General features: G+C 36.0%; 1 protein-coding gene and 1 non-coding gene across 5 annotated transcripts in view; both read right to left on the bottom strand.

Moving 5' to 3' along the window:
* Positions 1-17,016, bottom strand: part of Srbd1 (S1 RNA binding domain 1) — a 280,519-nt gene that overhangs the window by 225,686 nt on the left and 37,817 nt on the right. For 3 of the 4 annotated variants that reach the window (XM_058573455.1, XM_058573458.1, XM_058573461.1), the window contains 4 exons: positions 14,466-14,646; positions 12,475-12,510; positions 11,353-11,727; positions 1,243-1,409 (listed from right to left, as the gene is read on the bottom strand). In XM_058573455.1, coding sequence (XP_058429438.1) covers positions 1,243-1,409; positions 11,353-11,727; positions 12,475-12,510; positions 14,466-14,646 — 759 coding nt within the window. The remainder of the gene's footprint in view (positions 1-1,242; positions 1,410-11,352; positions 11,728-12,474; positions 12,511-14,465; positions 14,647-17,016) is intronic. The other variant, XM_058573456.1, reaches the window with a different exon arrangement.
* Positions 5,277-5,465, bottom strand: LOC124080210 (U2 spliceosomal RNA). The gene has a single exon (XR_006847627.1). It is a non-coding gene; the product is annotated as a U2 spliceosomal RNA (small nuclear RNA).

The raw sequence follows: 17,016 nt of genomic DNA, 5'->3' as shown, positions 1-17,016 counted from the left end.
TTTACAAGTAACCATTAGTACTTTTTAAAATGGCTTGAAAGAAGAATTATATCCAATTTTAATCAGATCCTTGCTGTAGACCTGAAGAATATACACATCACACATTCCTGTAACAAACATGCAATAAATGCACAAAATGATATACAGTGTTTTAATAAACCATTGTAAGTAATATGGTCACTCTTATATACTTATTACTCATATTGAAGTTATTAAATTATCCACTTTTTAAAAGGTACTTTCCATTCTACAATCATAGAAAAATTACAATCCACTAAAATTAAACTATCCTTATCTTTAAAACGAATGGAAAAATATACTTCCTACCAAACACTATAGAAATGATCCTTGACTTACAATGAGATTATGGCTCAATAAGCCCATTATAAATTGAAAATATTATAAATCAAACATGCATTTAATATACAAATAATCTAACAAATATAACTTAGCCTAGCCTACCATAAATGTGCTCAGAACACTTTTTTCAATTGGGCAAAATCATCTAACACAAAGCCTACTGTATAATAAAGTACTGAATAGCTTATATAATTTTTTTAATACCTGTATCCAAAAACCATTGGCAACACTGTGCAGTGTGGAGTGTGGCTTGTTTGCTCTAGTGATCACATAGCTGAATGAAAAAAAACGATCACAAGAAAAACTGTAGGATACAGCTAACCTAGGAAAAAATTAGAATTCAAAATATTCAAAGTATGGCTTCTACTGAATGCTTATGGTTTTAATCATCATAAAGTCAAAAAAACTGTTAAGTCAAAGTATCGTAGGTTGGAGACCATCTGTACTTCCAAAGAACTCTCCATTTAGGGACTTTGTAGTATTAATAGCACAGTTTTATGTAAGCTGTTGAAGAGTTAGACTAAAATGTACTTTTCTGAGTTTCCTGCTGGCAGTCCTGATTTTACCATTTTTTGCTGGCAAAAATGGCAAATCACTTCTATGCATGAAGATGACATCAAACCCTGAGGCACACTCAACTACAAACCACCTTTCCACTGATTCATGCCCAAGCTATTCAAACACACACCAGCAGAGGGACTCATACACAACCAAATATGTAAAACAGAGCTGACTGTCCTAAGAGGACCACATTCAATTCTAGAAAAGTAAACTTTGGAACTATTAAAATAAGCTGTCATTCACTTCCTCCCAGTTTTTCCTCATTGGCTTACCAGGTCTCTATTCCCTTACATTAGGTTCATCCCTTCCCAGGTTTCTTACCGTAGCTCCTCTAGGGTTTGTCGAACTTCTCTCAAAGAATCAGCATCAAGGTTATTAATGAGTTCTTTTCGATAACGTATAATGAAGGGAATTGTGTTATCATCATTAAAGAGACGAATGATGTTGGCACAAACCCAAAGTTCAATGTTGGTTCTCTCAGATAAAACCTACAAGTTAAAGATATATAGTGATTTAAAACACTGAAAATTAGACATCTATGTTATATAGCTTCAAATACAGTATTAAATATTGCTTTCCAGGCACTTAGAAAACAAATAGTTTTTAAAGGAAACCATATGAATTATATATATGAACTGGAAGAGCATTTCCAATAATGCAATGATGCTCTTTTCATTTCTCAAAGTAATAGCAAAGATCAAGGAGTTGGTAACTCACTATGTTGGCCTGAGTACAGAGAAAAAGCATTTTTAATCACCACTAGTGACAAGATACAATGGTTTAACCTTTGGAGGAAGAACAATTTGGCAATATCTATCAAAATTTACAATGACTAAATTGTTTGACCCAATAGTTCCACTCCTGGAAATTCATCCTAATATTGACATACCTCTGGTAAATATACTATTTTAAATGATTTTTCCTTTTGAAGAACTGTTTCTAACATAGTAAAATTCATCAAAAACCTAAATTTACAATGGGGAACTGGTAAATGAATTACAATATGCCCAGTATTGTAGAATACTGTGCGACTATTTAAGAATATGACGCAACCCTAAATGAACTGATAGGGAATGGTTCATAAGAACATGGACCATGATTATTTGCAGGAAAAGTAACTGGTCAGCTGAGGATTAAGGTAGGAAGACCCATCTATATTTTTTAAATTTTGTAACATGCACAGATACCACACAGTCAAAATAGTTAAATTATTTTTAAAAATGAGTCACAGGTCACAGCAAAATGTACATGTAAGCAGAAAAGTCAACCTGGAGAAGAGAAAGAATAAAACTCAATTTCAGTAACTTTTCCCAAAGAAAAGAACAAAAGAATTTAAGTTTTATTATAATTTCAACCTGGATGCCCAAGATCTGCCAAAACTTGAGAAGTGGGAGGAACCTCAGGGGAAAAATTATTTAAACATTATAATCAACTAACAAAATCAAGTCAAGATATGACTGAACTCCAGGAACTAGAGAGGACACCTCATTCTCTAGGTATCTAAAATTCTGAGACATACATCTCTATTTCCCATTCTGATAGTTTACTACCAAATCTCTGATAAGGGCATCAATTTTTACATCTGTAGTCCTTACTCATCTCAGCAAAAGCTCCAAACACCAACTACTTAACATATTCTCTCAGAAATCTAACTGGGCATTTCGACCTTGAATTTGCAAAGTGTTCTTCCTCTCAAACTTATTCCTCCAGCTTTCCTCATATAACTAATATCTTTTCAAACAATGCAAGCAGGAAAGTCTTCCATTTCCTTCAACTCTTAAACCAATCCATCATTAAGAACTGGTCAACTCTAACTACAAAATAACTTCCTAAGTCTCTGTGTTTCTTCTGCCCTATACCCCAGTCTATTTCTACTATTTTCTACTGAAATAGCCTGCATTTGCTCCAGTCTCATTTTCTATACAACACCAATAATAGTCTTTTCAAAATGTCTATCTGATCACGTCACTTAACTGATTTTCCATTGCATTTGAAACCCAAACTCTTTGCCATGACCCAAAAGACAGCAGCCTCCCTTTATCAACCTCATCTTATCCTTCCTTCTCCCAATGGTTCTGGAACAAGCCCAGTTGCTTCCCTCTTGAATGAATTCATGAAGCTGCTCCACCATATGGAAATGCTCCTCTTCAGCATTTTCTCTCTTAAACCTGTACCTTTCCCCATTTATTATTCTAGTCAACAACATCCACCACAGAGACCTTAAAGGATTTTGTGGTTATCTCCTCCAAACTATGGTTACCTCTTTGTTATGTAGCAGCTATTGGTTTGACAGTACTTGACCCCAATTTCAGCTCCATTTGCTTCAAATAATTTTTATAAGAATTAACAGCCAGGTAAATTAAACCAACCAACATGAAACTCAAGATTTGGACTGGAATTCTGGGCCCCAGTACAATGTCTTCTTCTGGAAAAATACAGTTTGTTGATGTAGATCATGAAGCTTAACTATTTTGCTATAAAGAAGACAGTAGTACTGAAAGAATAGTAGAAATACACTGACCCCCAACTTTCCTATTTTGTAGGTCAATAAATCTCCTTTATTTCTTTTTTTTAATATTTATTTTTTGTAATTGTAGTTGGACACAATATCTTTAATTTTTATTTATTTATTTATTTTTATGTGGTGCTGAGGCTCAAACCCAGGGCCTTGCATGTGCGAGGCGAGCACTCTACTGCTGAGCTATAACCCCAGCCCTTCCTTTGTTTCTTAAACTAGTTTAAGATGGGTTTTCTTTTTTTGTAACCAAAAGCATTCTAATTAAAGATGTCAACATCACTGTGGATTCTCTATCACACCCATTTAATGTGTCACCAAGGAGGAGAATAAACTTGTAAGACATCTGTTCCCTCCCCTTGAGCTCCTTTTTCACTAATGAAATATTTTATCTTTAATACATAGTAGTATGTTGTTGTCATTATTATTGTTCTCTATCCATCCAGACTCTCTGCATGACTACTGATTATATTTTTTAAATATAGATATAATCAGAAACTGCTATGGTTTGGATATGAGGGATCCCCCAAAGCTCCTGTGTTAATGCAGGAATGTTCAGAGGTAAAATGATTAGATTATGAGAGTTGTAACGAATCAATTGTAGCAAGCCAATAGCTGCTATATAACAAAGAGGTAACCATAGTTTGGAGGAGATAACCACAAAACCTTTAAGGTCTCTGTGGTGGATGACGATATTGTTGACTAGAATAACAAATGGGAAAAGGTACAGGTTTAAGAGAGAAAATACTGAAGAGGAGCATTTCCATATGGTGCAGCAGCTTCATGAAGGTATTCAAGTGGGTTCAATCCCCACTGGGTTCAAGTCCCACTACTGGGCTGGGTAGTAACTCTGGGCTAGTGGGGTATGACTGAAGGAGGTGGGCAGAAGAGGGGATGCCCTTAGGGATTGTATCTTGTTCCTTCAGCTCCTCCCTTGCATTCTTTCTGCTTCTAGGCTGCCATAAATAGAGCAATACTCTTCCACCATGCTCTTTTGTTATGTTTGGCCTCACCTTGGGCCCAGAGCAATGGAGTTGGCCCACCATGGACTGAACCTCTGAAACTGTGAGCCAAAATAAATTTTTCCTCCTCTAAAGTGTCCTTGATAGGTATTTTGGTCACAGCAACAAAAAACTAACACAGACCCCTTGTTTTTTCTTTTCTTTTTTGAACATCATCCAGTGATTTTAATCTACTTACTGGAAAAGGTGTAACCACGTAGCATAGTTTTAAAATTCCTTCCCAAGTTGAGGCTCAAACTTTTACTGTCCTCAAAGTAGTTAGCAATATAAAAAGGAAGATAAAATATTAACGCAAACAATTACAAATAAAACAGCACATGCCAGACAGTAAGTAGTACCATGCTTTCAGAAAAGAACAAGCTTTCTTTGGGATAATCAAGAGGTGCCTATTGCAGGGGTAGCATTTCACTTGGCCCTTGAAAGACAGGCAAGATTCTGAAAGATAGTAATGAGAAATGGAAGTGACAAAAATGCTCATTTTGAAACTGTGTGATTGTTAGTGTAATGAAAGATTATACTAAATAGATCAGCTGTTGCTGAGTAACAGAATTTAAAGCTAAGCATAGTGGAGCACCAGTGACTGGGGAAGAGGATCACAAGTTTGAGGCTAGTCTTGGCAACCCTGTCTCAAAATAAAATAAAAGAGGATGGGGGGGTGTGGCTCAGTGGAAGAAACCCCCTGGGTTCAATCCCCAATACCACAAAAAAAAAAAAAAAAAAGTCTAAGCCAAAATCCCAGACTCACACTTGGATAATACTAGGTCCTAAGGAATCCAGCTAGCATCACAGGTATTAAGGGAGTATACGTTGCTACTTATACAAAACTGCTCATTGAAATTAAAACTAACAAAACTACATAAGCAGTCATCACTTTTGGGCCTCCAAATCTCTTCTATGTTGATTTTTGTCAAACATTATTTTACTTCATATTACATGTCAAAGGCCATATTAAGCCAGTAATAACCAAGATATTACACTTGATCTTAGCCAAAAGGCTGAGAAGCGATAATAACCAAGATATTAAAAAACCAAGTTCCCAAGGCTGTCAGGGTACATTAGAGGCAGGGCACCTACCTAGCACACAGATCCTATGTTAGATTCTCAAAGCACACACACACACACACCCCAACTCCCTGTTCTCCAGGCACTAACAACCTAACAGAAATCAACAGTTAAAATATAGTGTGATCTCTATCTAGTTGAAGCATAAGTACACAGTTTTAAGAGCACAGGAGCACAGCAACAACAACAACAAAAAAAAAAAAAAAAAACAAGTAAATGAAGGTATCTCCAGACAGCTAAATGAGGGGCAGGAATCCAAGAAGAATGAACAGCATATCAGAAATCAGTGATGAGAAATCACTGTACATTCTTTAAATTGCTAAAAGTTCAGTAATGCTGAAATGTGCATGTGGTAGAAATGCAAAGATGGATGGGGCTAGATGATAATTCTATAAAGAAAGAATTTTGTTTCTTCTGTGCGCAGAAGGAAGACATTCAAGGACTGATCTGCTCATTTCTTGGTTTCAGTGAATGAGTCAAATCTGTAAGCTGTTACATTTGAGTTAACAAGATCTGTGAACTGCAACGGTGGTTCACAGAGTGTGTGGTCCCAAACCAGTAGCATAATTACATCATCTAAGAACTTGTTAGAAATGAAAATTCTTGTGTGCTGCCTAAAATAAACTGAATCAGAATTCAGGGATATGGCCCAGCAATCTGTATTTTAGAAAAATGAGGTAGCTGGGTGCTGTGGTACGCTCCTGTAATTCCAGTGGCTTGGGAGGATCACAAAGTTCACAAGGATCACAAGTTCAAGGCCAGACTCACCAACTTAGCAAGACCCAGTCTCAAAAAAATAAAAAGGTCTGGGTTACAGCTCAGTGGCAAATCACTCCTGGGTTCAATCCCCAGTATATAATATAACTAAGTGAAAAGGAGAGGACAAGACTTATGGATGGGGAGGGATGGGGCAGGGAACAACTGTGCTTTTTACTTTTAAACTATTCACATATATTACTTTATTTTTAAAATTAACTGGTAGTAATGAAAGCAAGGTTTTAAAGGCAGTCTTGAATTATTTTTTTAACCTCTAAGTTTTAGAGAGGTTATTTTTATTGTTTTATGCTAAAACCTTTATAGGGTTTATTATGTGGTAAACTCTCTTATGCATTCAATATTAACTCATTTAAATTACATGAGATAGGTACAATAATTATTCACATTTTATTGACACAAAAACTAAAGACCAAATTAATCAAGTAAATTGTCTCAACTCCCAAAGGCTATATTACACCTTCAAAAATTCAAATTTTATGCAAAACAAGATGTCTTTTCATATAAAAATACAAATTGCTCAAATTGCCTCACTTTTCTTCCTGAGCGCAACTGCAGATAGGTAGCTCAAGGTGTCTTCCTACCACCCTCCAACTGTTAAAAAGGTATACACCTCAGTGATAGAGCGCTTGCTTAGCATGCACAAGGCTCTGGGTTCAATCCCCAGAAACATGACAAAACAATAACTCCAAGAAAATGCCTTCTCCCAGGGTGACCTAAGATTTACTCGTCCAAATGAAAATTGCCATTCTCTCAGTTCAAAAGAAAACATCTGGGCATCAGCAAATACACTATAGCTCTAAACATTCAGGAAGCATCTGCTTCCAAAAAAAAAAAAAAAAAAATCAAAATTAAATGAGTCTCTAGTGAGTAGAATTGAGAGGATTTTCTATTCAGAATCACTCCCAAATCACAATTGGACACCTCCCTTCTGAAAAGCTGTTGATTCCTGCTATTCTCTCTACCCTTCTCTAGTTTATTGTATCACTTATTTTATCACACACACCAAAATTTTCCTTAAAGACTGAAGAAGGAAAACTAAACTATGCTGTTAGAAATGAGAAGAGTGGTTATAAGAGAAACAAGAAGGAATTGGAAAAGGGTATGATGGGGGATTGTGTTGTTTCTTGACATGGTTACCCTTTTGAACATTCCTGGGCTATACACTTAAATAAATTTTCTGTATGTATGTTATACTTCAAAAAAAAAATTTAAGGCCATAACAAATACTATCAGTTAAATTACAGAAACAAAAAATATTCTAATTTCTTTTATTTAATCTCTCCTAGGACAAATAAGTTGCACCTACCAAATGGTTCTGCATGTAGATGCAGAATTACAGTGAAATGACCAGCTCACAGACACTGTCCACCTTTTCATCCCACTTCTTCCCACACTTTTGTCATCCCATGCAGGTCTTCCCCCATATAATCCCACTCTCCTAGAACAAAGGGGAAAATGGCTCATAAATAGGTTTTTGTTTCCTTTAGCTCCTTCATTTAGCAAATGTTACTAAGATAGGCATAGTTACTCCACTCCCCTATGCCCACCCTAAAAATAAGGAAACGATGTAACAGCAATCACAACTTTGTAGCAGTTTAATTTTTTCAAAAATTGATTACTGCTACTTACTTTTTAAAATGTTCTAAAACTCATAGTGTTGTTATATATTTGCATAATGGATTTTAACAAAAATTAGTTCCTGGTGATAACCATACAATTGCAGTTTGAGAGAAAGGGATGAAAATGAATAGGTTGCTTTTGCTCAAGAGATCTAGTCATCCCCAGACCCTGATCAGAAACTAGACAAATATGTTCATATGTAAAGCCTAAAAATAAATCAAGTTGGCTATGTAGTTTTCCCTCCCCAAACAAGATGGTAATGTTCCTGAAAAAGCAGTGGAGTTTTCAGAATTCAGAAATATACCTGAAGAAAAAAAATTGAGGATCAGGCATGGTGGTGGGCAGGGGCCATGAGAACTAGCACACAGAATAATAATTAATAATAATTAATAATTATTACAATCAATTTCCATTGACCATTCCTCACTGGCTAGGTACTATTAGGGATTTACCAAAAGAACCTGGGCATACATTTTGTGGCAGATAATATAAGCATTATAGACAAATCATACAGTCTGGTCCTTATGCAAATGTTCAGACCCTCCTGATTTTCCACTGACTCAGTCTTCTCACTCCCTGTTCTTCCAACACCAGCCACTTTCTCAACCATGTTAGGAAGCATAAATATGATTTTAAGACAAAACTATTCTCTAACACAGAGTTTCTCTTGTTTATGGTGGAATTTAAAATATATATATATATATATATATATATATATATTATATATTTCATTTCATATATGTATGAAATGAAATACACATTTCATACATACATTATGGTATTTCATACATATATAAAATGAAATACACATTTCCAATTACGATTTCCATAAAAGCTAATTTAAATTTAGCAAGGAATAACTGCATTTGATTAACTGAAAAGAACCCAAACATGTAAAAAATTCTTAGCAGTTTCCCAGGCAATTTCCCTTAAGCTTACCTGGAAAACATTGGACTTAATAATTGTCATCAAGTTGCTCAGCTAAGGTGAGCAACCACTTTTCCCAGCTCACAGAAAAGACTGCCCAGATTCCCTGAGAACAGGATTTCAGCCATCAAAAATCACTTCCAATAAGGAGAAGGAGGGAAAAACTGCTTGAATTAAAAGTTAAGATTAGAGTATGTATGTTTTCCAAGGAGACCAAAGACTGTAAAATGTTTTTAGGGTCTTAAAAATGAGATAACACTCTTCCACTTGATGTTCCCACAATTAATGGACACTGCTGCTATGGTTTATAAATGAACCTTCTCCTTCTGCCTGTTTTCTGCCACTTACCCTGACAGCTGGACTCTTGTCTCTCAACATAGGTTCCCCTCCTCATTCTATTCAGCAAGTAATCTCACCTTTCTCTTTTATTTTTGAAAAAGTTTTGTTTAGCTGCTATCTTACTGACATTACAGAACTCATTAGCGAACCCAGGTAATCTCCCCTAATAAAAAATAAAAAGTCCAGGTTAGTGAATTTTAGATTTAATACATTATGATATTTAATACATTGAAATTCATAATCAACTTTAGTCACACCTATTAGAGAAAGGACACACCCTATAGAAACTAAATTCTGCAAACACTTTTGAGTTAATTCTCAGTAATTTTTAACTTTGAGATGACTTCTCTTTAGTCCTTATTATATAAGCAAAAATATTTCTGTCTATTCCAATCCTAGCTATAATTGATTTTTGAGATTATACATTATTTCTAATAATCTATCATGATAATAAATAAATAAATAAAAGAAAGTAATAATTAAGTGCCTGGTATGGAGCCTAGCCTATCCCATAATAAATCATCTGCAAGTAAATGGCAAATATTATCCCTTGTCAATTACAGATCTGTGAACAAACACTTTAAGGTATTACAGCAGTGATTAAAAATAAATTCTAAAAAATATGTAAATCTTCATTAAGAGCCCAATCTTAATACTATCTTCCAGTCTGGAACTGTATGTTTTGTTTTTGGGGTTTTTTTTTTTTTTTTTCTCCCTTTGGAGAAGTGTCTTTTTACCAACACTGCCTTTTCTATTATTTACAAACAGAATGCCAACAGTAATTTTTTTTTTAATATTTATTTTTTTTTTTTAGTTTTCGGTGGACACAACATGTTTGTTTGTATGTGGTGCTGAGGATCAAACCCGGGCCGCACGCATGCCAGGCGAGTGCGCTACCGCTTGAGCCACATCCCCAGCCCCAAACAAGAGTAAATTTTAACCATGATTGTTTTCTTTCTGGCTCACTAAGGAATAGAATGTTGCCTCGCAGCTTTTTTTCTTACTCTCATCCCTGAATTAAATAGTCTAAGGTATCTTGCAGAAACTATAATTAGGCTCCTTCTTATGTCTTCTTTTGCTTTATTCATTTAAACCTAAAAGATAATGCTTTTGAATTGTGGGTCATAGATCTATATTAGATTCATCCTGAAGTCTATTTCTACTTGAAATGGTCCCAGATGTGTGGTATCAGACAAAAGAATCACTGCTCATGAGTTACTCATCAGGACCCTTCTACTCATCCCAAAGCCAATCCCCCACCTCTGAAAAAGGGAAAACAAAGAAAGAAATCCTATTTCCCTGTAGTAAAAGATATCATTTTGGCATCTCAAGTTTAAAATCTTAAAAATTTCCCTTTGGAAGATTGCTAGGCTTGTTCATAGTACATTACAATACATTAAGGTTTAAATAAAGGCATGAATTGCCAATGACCTAACGACCTGAACTAATTTTATGGTGAAAGATAGTCCAACTTCAAAGCAAAAATAAAGCAGTGAACCTCTGAGGTCTCAATCTGTTGGTATAATCTGTCCACATAGTATATGTCTGCTATAGTTTAGATTTAGAATATTCCCCAAAGGCCCAAGTCTTAGGGTTGGTCCCTAGCTGAGTACCACTGGGAGATGGTAGAACCTTTAAGAGTGAGGCTTAGTAGAGGATCTTAGGTCACTTAGTCACTTAGGTCACAAGATGGAATCTTGGGACCCTGACCTTCCTCTTTCTTTCTTTGATTCCTGATGGCCATGAGGTAAGTAACTTGTCCAACCATATACTCTTGCTATGGTATACTGCCATAGGCCCAAAAGCAATGGGGTCAATCAACCCTGAATTGAAACCTTCAAACCTTCAAAATAAACCTTTCCTTATTATAATTCATTCATCTCAGGAATCTGTTATAGCAACAGAAAACTGATTAACACAATTAAAACACCATGGCAAAGACCCACCTTGACCAAGTTCACAGCTCTGAGCCAAAGAACTGATGATGATGATAAGCCATAATACAAAATAGCATGCTCTAGAAAAGAACCAGTGGTCAAAGCATCCAGATATCAGTGGGAATACTGAGGAGGGAGTTGAAAACTCCAACCCTTCTTTTAACCAGCACCACCCCTATTTCAAAAGGAAGGAATTAAATCAACTAAAGTAATAAGAAATGGCTGCACTTACCTGAACTATGTCCCAGTTCATTTCTACTTCCTCGTTGTTAATATTGTTGGCACTTGCTGGAAACTTGACAGGCTGCCCCTGAGGGCACATTTCAGTCTTGATTTTCTTTAAAGGAGACTGACCAAATGTAAAGTCATCTTCACTCTCTTCCTTCTTGCATGCACCTTCCCACATGGTGCTTGTTGATGGTATTTCTATATTATTAGTCCCACCCTCTAAATTGCTGGCTTTGCTCATTTCTTCTTCAATTTTCAGTTTTTTGGTCCTTTGAGCTGAATTTTTCCTTTTTGTCTTCGCTGTTTTCAGAGTCTGTACAGTGTCCAATTTGTTTTTTTCCTTTTCCAAATCAACATCAGCAATTGCCACAGAGCTATTCTATTAAGCCACAAAGAGAAGACATAAGAATTAGAAGATAAAAACCAATTTCCCTAGGATACTACTCAGAAATTAAAAGGAACAAATTATTGATATACACAATAACCTGGAAGACTCTCAAGGGAACCATGTTGAGTGGGGAAAAAGCCAACCTCAAAGTTACATACTACATGATTATATTTATATAACACTCATGAACAGATTAGTGATTGCAAAGAGTTAGAGATGTGAGTGGGGGAGGCAGGAAGGAGGTGGGCTTGGCTATAAAAGGGCAACACTAGGGATCCTTGTGATAATGGATATGTAAACCTATGCATGTGATAAAATTGCATAGAACTAAATACATACAAATGAACATAAGTAAAACTAGAGGAATCTAAATTATTAATGTCAACATCCTGATTGTAATATTTTACTAAAGTTTTGTAAGGTAAGTGAGTTTACTATTGGGGACAACTAGATAAATGGTACATGGAATCCCTCTGTGTTATTTCTTACTACTACATGTGAATTGTTTAAAAATAAAGTTTAATTTTAAAAAATGAATCTGTACATGCCAGAAAACAAAGATTAAAACCTATAATCAAAATCAACAACGGAAAGAAGACACTCATAAAAGCTACATGTGCCATCTATTTAATCAGAAGGAGAGAGAACAGAAAACAGAATGTCAGCAGGGTAATAGCGGGCATTTTCTTTAATCAGAGTCCATCCAGCAGTTTACACAGGAATCCAGGGACTACTCACTTCATCCCCACTTTCTCTCCCCATGTGACAGCTCAGCTGTGAAGGAAGGAAACCAGACACTTAGTACTGGGGATAGAGCAATAAATATATTCTGCCTTTAAGAAGCTTACAGTTTCACATGCTAGCTTTGTTTCCAGTTATTTAAGTAACACAGATGGCACAAACAAAAACAACAATGCCCAATCTTCTCTTCTATCAAATATTTTTCCAGAGTGATTGACTATTAAAAACATTGCGGGATTGGGGATGTCGCACAGTGGTAGAGCACTTGCCAAACATGCATAAGGCCCTGGGTTCGATCCCTTAAACACAATGGATCAGAAAAGAGATATGAAGATAATATGATGCTGAAGCAGAAAGAGTTGATAATAAACTAATTAAATAAATTGCTATAGCTAAAAAACCAACATATCAGTTATAAAGGGAATTGTCAGCCACAGAGGAACAGAAAAAGGGAAAAAGCAAATATGATCAGCATGGGCTGGGGTTGAGGCTCAGTGGTAGAGCATTTGCCTAGCACACGTGAGGCACTGGGTTCAATCCTCAGCACCACATAAAAATGAAATAAAGATATTGTGTCCACCTACAACTAAAAAATAAATATTAAAAAAAATATATGATCAGCATTCTTATAAGTAATGTACAAGAGAGAAGAAAGATCAGCAAATAGATCAAGTATTTTGGTCCCAATGGTAAGAGAATCCTGCTGTGAGATGAATATTTCAGACTACCTTAGCTCCATACAATTAAAACATTCAATTGTCACTGTGACAAGCACAATGGCTCCACCACAGGAAGCCTTCAGTAAACCCAATAAACAGTCAAGTCTCCCATTCTAAGTCCATGCTCATCAAGCAAATTTCTGATTCTTATTTATGGCCCAACTTAGGTCAGACTCCAATGAGAAAAAGTGCTAGCTATCAGAATTTTAAGACCTTCTGGTGATTATTTCAAAGTGTTAATTATTAAACTAGCACTCCAATTATATACATCACTCCTGAGTATGGCTAATGTGAAAACACTCATGAGAAATAGATGAGTTCCTGAAATGCTGACTTAGTATGTGATGGCACTGGTTTTCTATCTATGTACTATGAGCAAGTCACTTAAAATCACTTGCCTCAGCTTTCTTACCTATAACATCTGGAAATAACAGCACCTCTCTTAGCCAACAGTTGTAGCTAAGATTAAGATCATAAGAGTGAGCTGGGTGCAGTGGTACACGCCTGTAATCCCAGAGGCTCAAGAGGCTGAAGTAAGAGGATCACAAGTTCAAAGCCAGCTTCAGCAACTTAGCAAGGCCCTGTCTCTAAATATTGTTTAAAAGGAGATGGGTTTGTGGCTCAGTGGTTAAGTACCCCTGGGTTCAATTCCCTCTACCAAAAAAAAAGATCATAAGAGTTCAATGTTGAGCATATTGCTTGATTAACAATATTACTATTTGCTAATATTGCCATTATTACTAGGAGAGGAAAAAGAAAGCAGATGAAGAAACACAATAATCTGATGATAAATATTATTAAGATTAGGGGGTTAGGGTTGTGGCTTAGTGGTAGCGCACTTGCCTGGCATGTGTGAAATACTGGGTTCGATTCTCAGGATTGAATATAAATAAATAAAATAAAGGACTATCAACAACAACAAAAAAAAATTTAAAAAAAAAAAAGAGAGAGAGAGACATCTGGGAGTATAACTTAGAAGTCGAGTGCTTGCTTAGCATGCACAAGGCCTAAGTTCTATCCCCAGCACCACAAAAATGTGTGTGTATATAAAATATTGTATACATATATATATTTGTGTGTGTATGTATGTATGTATATACATATATACATATATATATAATATGCTATTGGGACCCATGAAGAGGGACACCACTGCCCTTCATTTTTTTTTTTTCTATTTGCATTTTGTCCTACTCTGTGTAAGGAGAAAGTAACATCCCAAATCAGGAAAACACTTCAGCCTTCCCCCTATCTAGGTTCAGCACCTACCAGCTCCTCTTTAACATCCACAACCCCTGAGACATCACTGATCAGTGGAGTGTTCTTCTTCACTCGAGGTACCCTTTTTGGTTTGGATTCCTTGGGGGCTGGCTGCTTACGGCTTCTGGAGACTTTCTTTTGGGGCTCCCAGGCACTATCTTCAGTGTCATCTTCTTCAGAGGCAGATGATCTAGCAGTAAATTGACAGAAGAATTTCCAGGGGAAAAAAATATATATTCAAAGGTAAAAAACAGACATATGTTTCTTAAAAAACTGATAAATTCAGATAAAATGGAGTGATAAGAGCATAAGCTGTGAACAATTATTGCTAAGAATTAAAAGAACAGAGTTGATTAGAGTATAAAAACATCTTCCCCATATCATATCATACACTTTAAATCACTGCTCTTGCCACTCTCCTCTCACTTAATCAACAAACATGTTCACAAACACCTTCATGACATGGAAAATCACTTATTACCTTAAGTAATTTACTAAGTCATGTCACACATAATCAATGTGAGCTTTTCAATTTTAACAGTGAAGAGCACTTAAATAAATTCCTAAGTGCTAATCAAATCTATTTAAATTGTATTGTTAATTTAAGTTCTTCTTTTCCTATTTTTATGCCTTTAATTTCTTTCGTCTGTACCTAGCAGACCCAAAAGGGTCTACAAAGAAACTATTAGAGCTAATAAATGAATTCAGCAAAGTGGCAAGATATAAAATCAACAAGCATAAATCAAAGGCATTCCTGTATATCAGCAACAAATCCTCTGAAATGGAAATGAGGACAACCACTCCATTCACAATATCCTCAAAAAAAAATAAAATACTTGGGAATCAACCTAACAAAAGAGGTGAAAGACTTATACAATGAAAACTACAGAACCCTAAAGAGAGAAATAGAAGAAGATCTTAGAAGATGGAAAAATATACCCTGTTCATGGATAGGCAGAACTAACATCATCAAAATGGCGATATTACCAAAATTTCTCTATAGGTTTAATGCAATGCCAATCAAAATTCCAACGGCATTTCTTGTAGAAATAGATAAAGCAATTATGAAATTCATATGGAAAAATAAAAGACCCAGAATAGCAAAAACAACTCTAAGCAGGAAGTGTGAATCAGGCAGTATAGCGATACCACACTTCAAACTATACTACAGAACAATAGTAATAAAAACAGCATGGTACTGGTACCAAAACAGGCGGGTGGACCAATGGTACAGAATAGAGGACACAGAAACCAATCCACAAAACTACAACTATCTTATATTTGATAAAGGGGCTAAAAGCATGAAATGGAGGAAGGATAGCATCTTCAACAAATGGTGCTGGAAAAAACTGGAAATCCATATGCAACAAAATGAAACTGAATCTCTTTCTCTCGCCATGCACAAAAGTTAACTCAAAATGGATCAAGGAGCTTGATATCAAATCAGAGACACGGTGTCTGACACAAGAAAAAGTTGGCTACGATCTACATACTGTGGGGTCGGGCTCCAAATTCCTCAATAGAACACCCATAGCACAAGAGTTAATAACTAGAATCAACAAATGGGACTTACTCAAACTAAAAAGTTTTTTCTCAGCAAAAGAAACAATAAGAGAGGTAAATAGGGAGCCTACATCCTGGGAACAAATCTTTACTCCTCACACTTCAGATAGAGCCCTAATATCCAGAGTATACAAAGAACTCAAAAAATTAAACAATAAGAAAACGAATAACCCAATCAACAAATGGGCCAAGGACCTGAACAGACACTTCTCAGAGGAGGACATACAATCAATCAACAAGTACATGAAAAAATGCTCACCATCTCTAGCAGTCAGAGAAATGCAAATCAAAACCACCCTAAGATACCATCTCACTCCAGTAAGATTGGCAGCCATTATGAAGTCAAACAACAACAAGTGCTGGCGAGGATGTGGGGAAAAGGGTACACTTGTACATTGCTGGTGGGACTGCAAATTGGTGCAGCCAATTTGGAAAGCAGTATGGAGATTTCTTGGAAAGCTGGGAATGGAACCACCATTTGACCCAGCTATTCCCCTTCTCGGTCTATTCCCTAAAGACCTAAAAAGAGCATGCTACAGGGACACTGCTACATCGATGTTCGTAGCAGCACAATTCACAATAGCAAGACTGTGGAACCAACCTAGATGCCCTTCAATAGAGGAATGGATAAAAAAATGTGGCAGTTATACACAATGGAGTATTACTCTGCATTAAAAAATGACAAAATCATAGAATTTGCAGGGAAATGGATGGCATTAGAGCAGATTATGCTAAGTGAAGCTAGCCAATCCCTAAAAAACAAATGCCAAATGTTTTCTTTGATATAAGGAGAGTAACTAAGAACAGAGTTGGGAGGAAGAGCATGAGAAGAAGATTAACATTAAACAGGGGTGAGAGGTGGGAGGGAAAAGGAGAGAGAAGGGTAACTGCATGGAAATGGAAGGAGACCCTCATTGTTATACAAAATTACATACAAGAGGAAGTGAGGGGAAAGGGAAAAAAAAAACAAGGGGGAGAAATGAATTACAGTAGATGG

Source organism: Marmota monax, unplaced genomic scaffold (assembly GCF_021218885.2).
Source record: "Marmota monax isolate L192 unplaced genomic scaffold, Marmota_monax_Labrador192_F-V1.1 WCK01_AAM20220418_F8-fsc00015, whole genome shotgun sequence".
Taxonomy (NCBI): Eukaryota; Metazoa; Chordata; class Mammalia; order Rodentia; family Sciuridae; genus Marmota; species Marmota monax.
Note: the sequence above shows the minus strand (reverse complement) of the source record. Positions and strands in the feature narration are given on the sequence as shown.